The sequence below is a fragment of the Phodopus roborovskii genome, unplaced genomic scaffold, assembly GCF_943737965.1.
Source record: "Phodopus roborovskii unplaced genomic scaffold, PHOROB, whole genome shotgun sequence".
NCBI lineage: Eukaryota > Metazoa > Chordata > Mammalia > Rodentia > Cricetidae > Phodopus > Phodopus roborovskii.
This window is the reverse complement of record NW_026125391.1, coordinates 2055687-2068991: the sequence shown is the minus strand read 5'-3', so window position 1 is coordinate 2068991 and position 13305 is coordinate 2055687. Positions and strand designations below refer to the sequence as shown.

Genomic DNA, 13305 nt, shown 5'->3' with positions numbered 1-13305 from the left:
CATCAAATGATTAGAATATATATATATATATATATATATATATATATATATATATATATATATATATGCTGAAGCTATGGGGAGCAGGGAAACAGCCAGGTAAAGGCCATATGATTGGGGTCTTAACCCACTATTCTACAGTAGCTTTTCGTTTCTTGTTTTTTTAATATATACAAAATGCTTTTAAACATAGGCTAGCTGTTAAAGCTTAGCCATTTGATTCATTCAATGTGGCAAAAATCAACTTAATGAATAATATTGCATGTTCTTTTAAATTGTAATGTTGACCAAGTATTAAAAGACTTAAATATTGCAAATTCCTCGTTCATAGACTTTAAATTTTAAATTAATGATAACAACATCTTTGTAGTCAATTAAGTGAAAGACTTAAGCAAGTAATTTATATTCTATGATATAGCTGGTAAACATTCTTTTCAATTAACAATAAAAGTAATTTGGTCAGTATCATATAGTGATACTATAAAACCTCCAACGAAATTACAAATTAACTTCCTCATGACAGATAAGAGATATGAAACTATTTCAAAAATACAGTATTTAACACTCACATTTTTCATATTATTTTATTATGTTAATTAGTTAAATTTCCAATGTATAATAAGAACAATCACTAGGGACCATGTAGACTCAGGTATAAAGTGACAGAACTGCATATCACATATACAGTTACTTTCAAACCCTTTGTTAAATAAATCTAAGTAGTTTGTGTTACTTAAGTCAAATGATATGAAAGGCTTTCTCTATTTCAGATGTGGCTTTGAAGTGCTCTCCAGCATGATGGGTGCTGAAACTTCACACAAGACTACATGTTCAAAAGAAAGCAAGATGCTTCTCCCACACTCCACTCTTCTTTTGTAATCCTCACCAATACCTCCTATCCAAATGTGTTCTTCTTCCTGTAATTCCTGATCCTGATATTTAACTTTTCCAGAAATGCAGATTTTGCTCACACATTGCACACATGCACATTAACACACATAACACACATGCACGCCACCCAAGTAAGCAAAGAAAACACTGTGTGTGTGTGTGTGTGTGTGTGTGTGTGTGTGTGTGTGTGTGTATGATATTATTAAAATATTTCACACAGGAACCATCCATGCAGCCATCCATCCATCTATATACACCTACATTTCTAGTATCACCTGTGATTACAACACTGGTCTGCATATTGACCATAAGGTCTGCAAGAGAGATGACAAACCCACCACCCACACCCCAAGGGAACATAATCTAAATATGTATATGGTGAGTGAAGACAATCACTAAGGTCTTTTGTTTAAACTTAAAGCAGTATTATAAGAAAATTCTTCAAAATCACAATAAGTGTTTGAATAACAATGTTAAAGAATACTCCTTAAGCATTCATACTTCACAAGGAAAATGGCATAAGAAGTATAATTGACAGAAAAGTAGAAAATTTAATGAGATGGATCATCAAATAAACAAGAAAACTTACTAATTAGTAGAGTTAATTTTAACTCATTTTGTTTTATACTTAATCATATTCATTTTCTTAATACTAATGATATATCCTTTTTAAACCACTAATGATTAATTAATACAACTGGAGGCATAGGGAAATTTGGTTTTTTGTTTGTTTTACTTTTTATAAAAGTTGCAAAGCATGAACAACTCACATAATCCATGGAAGCAAAGCTTTACACTGAAAGTCAACATTATGTTTTGTTTTTAATCAAGGTCAACACTATTTTTAATGGGGAAAAAAAATTCACTGAGCTAAGAAAAACTGGAAGCAAGGAAAAACAACCTCATAAATGAAAGAAGTAACTTCATGCTACAGAAGTCTAACTACCCTTAACACACTGCAATTTTCAGAGTGCTATTGCAGGCAAACAGAGAACAACTGGTCTAGATGGTCGTTTATAATGTATCATCTACTTACTGTGCACAAGGACAGAAAACACTGTCACTAGTCCATCTCAGCATTACATCAACTACAAAAATACTACTTAGAAGGTAACCACACTGAGCCTTTAATCTTGGTTGGTTTTTGTTTGTTTGTTTGTTTGTTTTAATTAGATGTAACCACTTTTAACAAGGGAAAGGAAAAAGAACATACTTTCACAGGTATATCCTAAAAGGAAGGAAGAAAGAGTAAAGTAGGAGTGAAGTTCTGACTACAGTTCAATAGCAAATCAGCAAGTTTATTCCAAGAGAGCAGGATTACTGCAGGCCTGCACAAAGCACTCCACTGATTGCTGCTTTTCTCTGCTGTAACCCTAAGTAAGCTCTGGAGGACAGCAAGCCTAAATCCCCCACTTGGACTTGGATCTACAACTTCATTGTTGCCCCAAACCCTTTAAATAAAGAGCTTTGGACTAAGTGCATTTCTGGTAAAGACACCACAAAATATAAACAATTCAACCCAGAATTTGGAGGCAATCAGAAAGCATAGTTTTTCAGAGTGCAGTAACACTAGGCCAGATTCCTTTCAGGAAGGAAGGATGCTCTGCAGTAATCCCAGTGATAGGACCAACCAAACAGCTGTCTATACCTGCACTCCTGGGAAGCATTTGATACACACAACGATTAGTAAGAGAAGATTCCAGAAAGACTACACTCAGTGAAACAAAGATTGTTGACTTTGGTTTTGTAATTACTTTTAAAGATATTTTCACAACTTTTATTGATTGTCATTACTATCAGGGGAAAAAGTCTGATTTAAAATATATAATATAGGACAAGCCATGTGATAAACTCTCTAAATAAACACTCATTCATCTGCAACATCTTTGGAAATAAACAGGCATTTAAAACATAAAATTGACCAAAACTGAGAAACTATAATTATGAAATATTTGTTAACAAATAAAGAGAAAATAAAAACATGACCTCTATATTGTTCCATGCTACGGAAATAGCTATACCATTCCTTCCTTCCATTACTCCCCACAAAAAAACAGACTTTAAAATGAAGTTAACCCCAATCTAATCCTAGAGCAAAGAAGTATTTATTTAGATGAAGACTACCTTCTTCATGATAACACTGAATCAGAATTTAATATAACTGAAGGGAACACAGGGTTTGACATCTCAGTTCTTGAGATTGAGTGAAAATCCTCCCTATGAATTTACATTATGGGGCCTTTGAAGTAAAATGAGATCCAAAAATCTGCAAAATGGAAAGAGCACTTATTTCTCCAAACTTTATGAAAAGTATGTGTACAGTTTCACAAGAAAAATAATATCCTCTAAAATATAAAAGTTGCCAAGTTTTCAGTAAAATTTCCAAAAAATACAAATAATACTGGACAGTAAAACACAAAGTAGATTCACAAATAAGAAAAAAAAATAACAATAATTTTAAATATTTACGGAGTAAAACTAGTTCAAGAATAGCCAAAAATGTATTTTCCACACCAAATAATCTTACCTGAATCATCTTGCTCTGAAATAAACTCAAGATGCTTTCATTTCTCACCTTGTCCTGTCAATGGTGCTGACAGGTCTTGCAGGGTGCAGCAACAAATCAATGATGAAATGCACTCACTGCTTGTGCACGGTCAAGATCTGTCATGGAATGATGTCCATAACATGATTTAAAGTTCCCAAATACTGAAATTATTTAAAAAGTTACCAGCAAAAAGACAGTACACTTTTTGCTTTGCAGTTTTAAGATGTTAACTCTTTCTCTGTGTTTCTCAAATCTTTGAAAATCATAGTGACATATATATGTGAAATAGTCAGGTGTCGCTTTATATGGTCAAAAACCAATAGTTCATTGCATCAAAACTGAAAAAACATAATCTTCATGGAAAAATGAATAGTATACATGATCAGTGTAAATTCCAAATCTTACCATTCCTGAGTATCAACAAGTTGCAGTTAGTGAGTACCCCCAAAATTCATATTAGCCAAACCAACAGAAAGCTTGGAGACCAACTGTTCCTTATGCTTTTTGAAAATTTTCTTCTGTATTTGTGTTTCCACTACTTTAAAATATAGTAGAATCTTCCCAGATTCTGTGTGAATGTTAAAAACTGCATCCCATTCAGGAGCCTATTAATACACAGGACTATTAACAAGATACTTGTATTTACTAGGTGGTGTGAAAGCCTACAAGAAACTTCTGTAGATACTATGTGGCATATGTTAAGTCAATAACTTAGAAATACTAAGAAATTAAAGAAAAATAAATGTCAGGCAATTTTCTTCACTGTTTAGTAGTATGGATTTTAATGTTCTTATAACATAATGCAGTAAGAAATTATTTCAGTAGAACTCTTATATTTAGTTCTAATATCTTACAGATGTTTAAAATATCTTATACTTGTCTTGATTGCTGGAGCATTTCAAAATGCTTTGTAATGTATCTCTCCTAGTGGTCTCAAATTCATAAAAGATATGACTGAAGTTTGTATGTGTTAATTTATAAACAAATAATCAAATGTTAACCTAATATAATAGTTAACAAATATTGTTTTTAAGAACAAGGTATTTCCACTCGCTCATGATTTAAAGATGCATTTTTCAGAATTAGGAAGTTAAATACATCTTACTTTTGTCTGGACACCTAAAGGAATCTGGGATCCTTTTCTTATTTGAATTCCATTAGATCACTGGAAAATCATCTCACTAGCAAATATTTTCATATTGAAAGTGTGAGAATGCTGTATCTTTAAAGATGAAGAAAATGGGAACTCAAATGACCCAATCATTAAAAAATATATGCATTGAAAAGTATTGCTTCATTTCTTGAAGGTTGCAATGTCTGCAATGGCACGTCAGTCTCTGAGGGTAAGGTTAATTAAGCTGCACAGCAGCTGCAATGCAATGTGAGACATGCACGGCTGCGGTTCCCACCAGTCCATTCCAATTACCTGTAGTATTCCAGCACCGGACAAGTGACAACCCACCATTTCTCTCTAGTCACTTGTTCCCTCTGGTCTGCTGATAAATGTTAGAACAAACCAACCTTTTTGAAAAATACTGCAAAGCTGAATGCACCTGCTGCAAGCTGCAGTGATGAGTCCCAGAGAGATGTTTGTCAGTCAGATCTCTGCAGATGTTGTTTAACTTTATGCTAGGGCTGTATCCAAAGATGGAAATGAGATGGCAATCAAGCACAAACCTCCCACCACCTTCCCCCCTGCTTTAGACTGAAAACTGCACTTGTTCCTGGTGCCTGTGCCTCAAAGCTTTAGCAAACTAAAACCAACTACGACTGAACTCCATAGTTCTATAAAAGATGCTTATGAAGTTTGGATAACAGGTGGTACAATGTGTTTGATAAATGGTACTTGCATAAACTACATTAAAAATAATCATTTTATTGGCTATTGCAAAGTAATTAATTATAATGATATACAAGTTGTTGACTGGTGGTTTATTGTCAGGGGTTTCCAGCATTACAAATTTCTTAGCATTTCTATGGCATATATCATTTCTTCATTTTGGTATATTAATATGAAGTATCCTCAAAACATACATTCAACTATTTCACCAATTCGGTTCACTATCCCTGAAACAATGTGGCATGGTGTCTGCAAGGTAATATTACATTATGTCTTAAAATGTCATGTATTCCTAATGAGCTATTTTTCTAAAACACAGAAGACTTCAAACAGCATATTTTAAAGTGACATTATGCCATAAAAACTCAGGAAAGCATCAGTGCTATAAGCAAATGATTAACAATATGTTAATTCAGTAACAGAAGATCAAATGTCAAAATGAAATAAAAGTGAACAAATAAAGAAGACACCTAAGGCATGCTATGCTAATTCATATTTCTAGAAACCTTGTGTCACAAAGTATTTGCATTCGTGAAATTAGTGTAAGAAGTATTTTTATATGTTCATAAATATTATGGCATACCAATAACATCCTTTCATGTGTAAAGAATTCCTACTGTTAAAATAAAAAAATAAAGTATTAGAAATTAAAGTAAAGCAAAATTTCAAGCAATACTTTTATCTATGTGAACAGTATGCTTCCTTCACCTAAGGACTGGAAAAGGTGAAATATAGTCTCCCACAACAGTAGGTACTATATCAAACATAAACATCACAACTTCAAGATTATAGAGAGAAATGCTTCATGGCCAGCAACTCTCTGGTACCAGTGAAATCAGTGCTGCAGATAGTGGTAACCACCACATTATACCAACCAACAAGTTCTGAGATCAAAATAATATATTTTCTCTACCAGTTACTATTCTATCAATGTATTATCTTGCCTTATTATGCCTATCCTTAAATTTCTAAGTCATTTTGCAACTTATATCAAAGAAAAACATATAGCTTGCAACTCTGAGAAGCTATGAGGAAAATGATATCCACAAGGTATTTATTATCAATATGACCATAATACTTTTCCTTCGACAGTATAAACAAAACATCTACTTTAAAATATATATGTGTGTATATGTATTTCTTACACATTTTCAAGCCTAAAACTTAAATGAACAAATGAATTTTGTCCATATCAAAACAAAAATGGTGCAATGCAGTCCCTTCACTGAAAGAATTTTAACTTAGTCTGGTTTTTTTTTCAGTTAAAAAATATAAATGGGTAAAAGATTTTCTCATTTTTTTTTAAAAAAAATCACCTAAATTTGATATTACTAAAGTCATAAATTGAAGAATCTAGAAACAACATATTCACACTTTAACTTAAGCAACATAAAAGGAAATACTTTATATTAAAATGATTCACTTTTATAAACATATATACTAGAACAATATAGAACACACAGGAGTAGATTCCAACATTATAGTAACAGAGTACTATTTGATTGACATATGGGATGTCCCCAGTGTCACAGAACAGAAACAGATCAAGTATGAGGTGTTCTAATATTCAAGGCACACATGAAAATATTTATACATTCTTTATTATTCCCAACCAAAAATGGATGAATTCATAAGTTTCTTTAATAACAAACTTAAACCTTGTATTAACTTTTAACAGATAAAATCAGTCTATTAATTAAAATAAAACATCTTCAGATGGCAGGCAAAAGAAGTAAAATATTACACTAACCACCCTTCTGAATGTAGACAGTAATTCAGCTTCTATAGCAATAAAGCTGCTTTTTACCACAAGCAGCTCTAGGTAACCTACTTATAAAGGAATACATAAATAAGTCAAATTATATTCTTTAATCGAGTTAGAAAAAAAGCTACATTTCTAAGCCACCAATGAAAAGTCTGTATCCTGTAAGATTAAGTCTTAAGAAATCAATGTATAGAAGAAAGATATACAAAATAAAGTAAAATCTACTTGTAGATCATTTTTTCTTCTGATTCCAATGATTGAAAGGCAGTTTTCAACTATGCATTATATAATTCCCCTGGTCACTTCACACATGACACACTGAAATACATAGAATATTTAGCTTCATAAACTTTAAATTCATACAATTTATTTTGTCTTATTCATTTTGACTAAAGTTTAAAAATCATCAATCAGAAATGTAGGGCTGCTTTATGGCAAAGACACAATCTAACCAAAAAGACTAAGACATTTATAGAAATTGTATTAGCTACAAATTTTTACAATGTGTCCATCATTCCAGTTGAAGTATATTAAAATGTTCTAATGGGTAACTGCAATCTGTGCTACACCTTTTAGAGAAAGTTTTGGGAAATACATTTGTATTTTTACTAAATGTTTAGCAACATACTTACATTTATTTTCATATGTTAGATAATTTGAGTAAATCCAGTAGCTTCTACAATTGAGATGCAATTTTATCCCAAATATACTCTAACCAAACAAAAACCAGATAAATGCTTCACTGGAATAAACCCCAAGAATGTTCATTCAGGCAGAACATGGTAATCATAAATACATATTTGTGTGCATACGTACGGTTGTATTTATCTGAGAAATAAAAATATGGGCTACTAAATCACTGCAAAAGCCTATAGGACATTCTTTGTAACTCAACAGTATGTATCACGGTTTATAATTTAGTTTATCTGGGGATGTACACAGTAAGTATCTGTTGTGCATAAGAAGGGCAGAAAAAAAGCTCATAGGCTCTTAGACTGATGAATACTAAGACCCTAGATAATTGTACAGGTTCTAGTCAAGTGTGAACAGAAAGCACAGGAAAATAAGGCTATCTGAAGGCTGTAGGTGTGTTTGTCCAAAGAGTTAATTGCTGAATTAGAATCACATTTTAATACACACTACTCAGAATTCTTCAAGCTTCTTAGAAATTACAGGGATTGGTTTTATTCTTAAAAGTGTGTCATGGTATATATTGACTCCCACCTGTTAGAGGCGAAGAATAAGGAATGTTTTAGCCGATGCTTTAACTCATACTTGATCAGGTTACGTCACTACACTTACAAGATTTTATTCAAAGCATTGCAGCTTCACATTTCCCCCTCCAAAAATATTCTTTACACACACACACACACATACACACACACATACGTATATATACACACACACATACATATATGCACATATATATGTATATGTATATATTCTTCAAACCATAAATAAAATAAGTAATTTTCAGGTAACAAGAAAAAGTATAAAAATAAGTGGACTAGAAACAAAGGATCTATTTCTCAGTGCACCCTTTCCAACACACTGAAAATAAAACTACATTCAAATGAAAAGGCATTTAATTTGCTATTTGGAATATCCTGGTTAAACATCAATTTTCTATAACACCCCTACATATACAACAGTACCTCATGTATAATGCAGAAAAGCGCTTTCATTTTCATCTATTGACAGGGTATTTAATTTGCCATTGCATCTCTTCCTAGAACTATCACGTTATTAATTCTGCAATCAAGCTCTTTTGAGTGCTTTTATTTAAACTAAGTATTTGCACAATTCCACGCTGATTTTTTTTTATTTTTATTTATTTTTTTTTTTAGTATCATATACCTGTTCAATGCACCAACATGAATATGGTAAACTTCCCAACTCCATCAGGAAAGTTTCCAAGACAAGAAGAGGCATTGGCAAACTTTAGAGGGCCAGAGTATCTAACAGGTTACAGGTCAGTTTACTAAATAGCATTTTCCCAAAAAGTACTGTGTTCAACAGTCCAAAAATCTTCTCCAATCAATGGGCAGTTTATACCACAAATGATTAGCTGTGAAAAAGTCCTCCAAGGGTTGAGCCTCTGTCCATACCAGTGTCTGCTGTACTAAAGAGCTCTTGGTGAATTACATCTCTGAAACAAAACTGCTTTCTTTTCCATCAGGAAATAAATAAATAAATAAATAAATAAATAAATAAATAAATAAATACCTAAGCAGTACAGCTCGCCTCAACACGGAATTAATATTTCTATAGTCATCAAACTAAAACAACCTCCAAAAATTCCAGGAAACTAGATCTAAGTGAAGCAAATCATCTAACATTATTTCATCTGGGGTTGTACTACTCCACTGTGATGCCACTACTTAAAATACATACATCCAGTAACAGAACCAAGGAGGAAAAAAAGGGGGGGGTTGAACATGAAGAACTGTGTGACACAAAGGAAGGGAGCCCAAAAGTAAAACACAACAAAGCAGAAAGACAAAAAGCAAAATCAAACCACATATCAGCCTAGGAAACCTGCCATAATCTAGCAGGTTACTGTACCACACTGTAAAGTATTTCAATCAAATATGGCTCTTAACACAAATTCTAACACTATTTCACCTCTTGCGTGGCAGTATACAAAATTTCTTCTCCCAATTACATTACTGGAGTATTTTAAATTTCTGAAGAGACAGCACTTGTCCTCTTTACTTCATCCAAGGCCAACAAACAAAGCAATGAAGCAGAAAGAGGTACATAATGAATTCAGAAGTAAATGGTCCATTCTTTAAGAACCCTCCCTACCCCCTCCTCTGAATTCACTCTAAACTAATTGTCATTACAATGATGTCTGTAAACTTCAGAAGAACCACATTCCCTCATGCCAACTGTCCAGGATTCTATCTCTAATTTTCAAGTTTTGTGCTAACAATTAGCATTTCAAAACACCCAGAGAATTGTATCACAATTAGTCTAAATCACATACACAGTGTATCAATTAATGAAGAAAAAAACCATGAACAACAATGGAAATAAGCTGAAAAATTTTCCACAATGTATGCTAATGTAGTAAACATTCAAATCTCTACCATTTAAAATTTTCTTTTAGACAACACACAACACATGTAGATATTCCATGTTTTTCCTTGGGGATTCATCAAACAATTTCTCCACCATTTCACCTACCTGGATAAAAATCTTTGGACTTAGACAGCTTGATAGTGGCTCCAGTTTCCTTTTGCAATTGAACAATTGTCTGTCCTCCCTTCCCAATTATAGATCCAGCAGCATAACTAGGTATGAGAACCTTTAAAAAGTACTGGCCGTCTTCTGAAAAATGTAAAGAAATACATTTGATTAACATGATAATTTTAAACTTGGAATCCCCAATCCACCCCCCAAGAGAGAAAACAGCAAATAGAGCAATGGGCATAGAGCTGCAGAAAACAGCAGTTAAAAATGCATAAGGAACGAAAAACACCAATTACACTGAAAAGCGAATATTTACAAAATCCTTCCCAGTTTTTAGGATTCACATGTTCTAACAATTTGCAGCACTGTAGAAACTGATGACAAAATTCCAGTTGTTACTCCAAACCTGAAAGTCTTCCAATTCTGTGGTTACTATGGCAAAATGAAAGAAACTGACCCTTTAACAAAACTTTAGAGATTTAGAAGATGACAAACCTTCACTTAACATACTGACGATGAAAAATATCCAACACGGTAAATAGTGATCCGCTAAATTTTTCTGGCATAGCATGCAAAAAAGACTACAATTAATCATTGACTATATCCGACTAGGTATACAAAACAACCATCTTCCTGCAGAATAGTCCACCCAAACTGTAGGGTTTATTCTAAGCCTTGAGAAACTGCGGGGGTGGAGGGGGGGAGCCTCCATGGGGTGGACTGAGAATTTAAGTAATCCTGATGTATTTCTGTAGCACTTCTAAGTCTACTATGATCTCGTCTAAGCTCATTAATTAAAAGACCTTAAGAAGAATCTTGCCAATACTAAAAAGCTTAGGAGTTATTTATCCTAAATGCACTCCAAAGTGACCAAAGAGACAGTGCTCCCTCTCCAAAAGAACCATAAAACGGAGAGAGGGGTCGATGAGCCATGAAAAGGAAAAAATGAAATGTTTCAGAAAATAAAGCCAACTCCATAAACTTTAGTTTCCGTCAACCTCATCACGTCTTAAATAGGAAACTTCCCGGTAAATCCAGCTCTTTACTGTGAACGAGTATTCCGAATTCTGCGATGTGCCACTCACAAGACCCCCATCCATTTCTAATGTATACGTTGGAGATAAATTCACCTCTGCTTCGATGCATTGGATGCATTGTTAAGATGACTCCAGTGCAAATGAAGAAGCGATAGCGGTCCCGTTATAACTCATCTTCCGAGGAAGCGCAGGATGTTAACTAACAAGTCACCGTACCAGACACCCCCCTGTATGCATACCCTTGAAGACAAATCAATGCGATATTTGTACCGACCATGTAAGTGCGCTCAGGGCATGCACTCATCAAGATTTTTGCATACTACTTGTGGCCCAGAGCAAGGGGATGGACAGAGGCAAAAGTCTCCGGTGCCCCCAGCATCTGCAAGCCGCTACCCAAGTGCCATTTATTTATTTATTTGATCAGACTGTTAAATGCAGCGCGCATCTTCAGGCGGCCATCACCTCTCACGGGGGGCGGCCTCGGGAGCGGACCCTGTCGCCTGGGCCAGCACCGGCTGGGGCGAGCGGGTCGACTCGGAACCCCGGGTCGCCATCTTGATGAGACGGGGCCGGGGCAGGTGCAGGGGAGGGGGCGCGGGACGGCCGGCGGCGGCGGCCACGGCGCGGGAGGGCGGCGGGGACGGGGCGGGAGGCGGAAGCGATACCCACCGCCCGTGTTGGTCCTCTTGGTGCTGCCGGCTTCAGGGGGCGCTTCTAGCGGCCTTTTCCGCGAGTCCGGCGGGTCCAGATCTATGGGAACCCCCGTATGGGTCCCGTTCTGCTGGATGGGAGCTGCCGCCATCATGCTTGCAGTTCCTGCCGCTGCACCGGGAGAAGCGGCTCCCTTTTGTTTTGGCTTTTTTTTTTTTTCCCTTTCCTTCTTTCTTTCTTTCTTTTTTTTTTCTTTTTTTTTTTCCTTTCTTTCTCTTTTTGCGTTTGGGGTTGCTAAGGTTTTTTTTTTTTTTTTTCCTTTAATCGGATCAATAGCAGTCTGAGGCGGCGAGCAGTGTGGCTGATGTGCTCACTGGGGAGGGGGCAGGGCGCGGAGCAGCTGCAGTGCAGTGTCGGCTAGGAGCGGGAATGGAGGGGGTGTGGGAGCCGGAGGGTGAAGAAGGAGAAGAAAGCGGCGGCGGGCAGAGCGGGAGTGAATGAGCGGAGGAGGCGCGGGCGGCCGGGAGGAGGGCGAGTGAATGAGCGGGAGGAGGAGCGGCGGCGGGCGGCCGGAGCGGCGGACCCGGCTAACGCGGCGCTCGCTCCCGCTGCTGCCGCCGCCGCCGCTGCTTGGGCGCGTGTGCCGCCTGCGCTGCTCCGCGCCGCTGCCGCCCGCCCGCGCTCATCGTGTCTCCCGCGCGTGGGGGGCGGCGGGCGGGCGGGGGCCGCGAGGGGCCGCGACTCCCACACGCGCCGCGCGGGGCCGGCCTCCGCGCCGGAGTCTCCGCCTGCGGGGCCGCGGGCGCGCGCGGGGCGGCGGGGGCGCGCGCGCGGGACGGGGGCGGGGGGGGGGGGAGAGGGGGAGCTGGCGGGGGCGCGGAGCCGGCCGGGGCGCTCCCGCGGGGAGGCGGGGGTGAAAGGTCGCGGGGCCCAGGCAACTCGGCTCCGGCAAACGTCAGCGGCTTGCCGCGGAAACCGAGGGGGTCCACAGAACGCGCTAGGCGGGGAGGCGGGGTCGTGCGGGGAGTGACGGCCGCAGCAGCCAATGGGCGGCGAGAGAGGGAGGCGGGCGGGATCCTGGTCCAGGCTGGGACCCGGTGGTGACAGTTTGGGTTAGTCCGGGAAGGGCGTCCGAGTGACCGCGGGGAGGGGTGGGAGGCTGGGGCAGGAGAGCAGAAGCCCAGCTGGCACCCGGAGAGTTGGGCACAAGGCATTCATTAGCATCTCCGGGAGGCGGTTTTCTCGGAGAGATGTCATCCGAGGATTTCTTTCTCGCACCGTAGGACACTGTAGGGGGACTCGCTGTGTGTCTTGGTGCCCAATGTGGATTCGGAGCGAGCCAGGATATAAATAAATAAAGCGAGATGTGGTGTCCACA

The 13305-nt window shown here is 37.8% G+C and overlaps 1 protein-coding gene across 5 annotated transcripts in view; it reads right to left on the bottom strand.

Annotated features, from left to right (window-relative positions):
• The window catches only part of Nova1 (NOVA alternative splicing regulator 1), a 122513-nt gene extending 110352 nt beyond the window's left edge, over positions 1-12161 (bottom strand). The window contains exons 1-2 of one of the 5 annotated variants that reach the window (XM_051175040.1): positions 11946-12161; positions 10234-10377 (exon numbers count right to left, since the gene is read on the bottom strand). In XM_051175040.1, the coding sequence (XP_051030997.1) occupies positions 10234-10377; positions 11946-12081 (280 nt within the window). In that variant the 5' untranslated portion in view covers positions 12082-12161. Of the gene's footprint in view, positions 1-10233; positions 10378-10734; positions 10865-11369; positions 11795-11945 lie in introns of those variants that run through there. The other 4 variants (XM_051175045.1, XM_051175049.1, XM_051175053.1 and 1 more) reach the window with 4 other exon arrangements.
• Positions 12162-13305: the final 1144 nt, after the last annotated feature.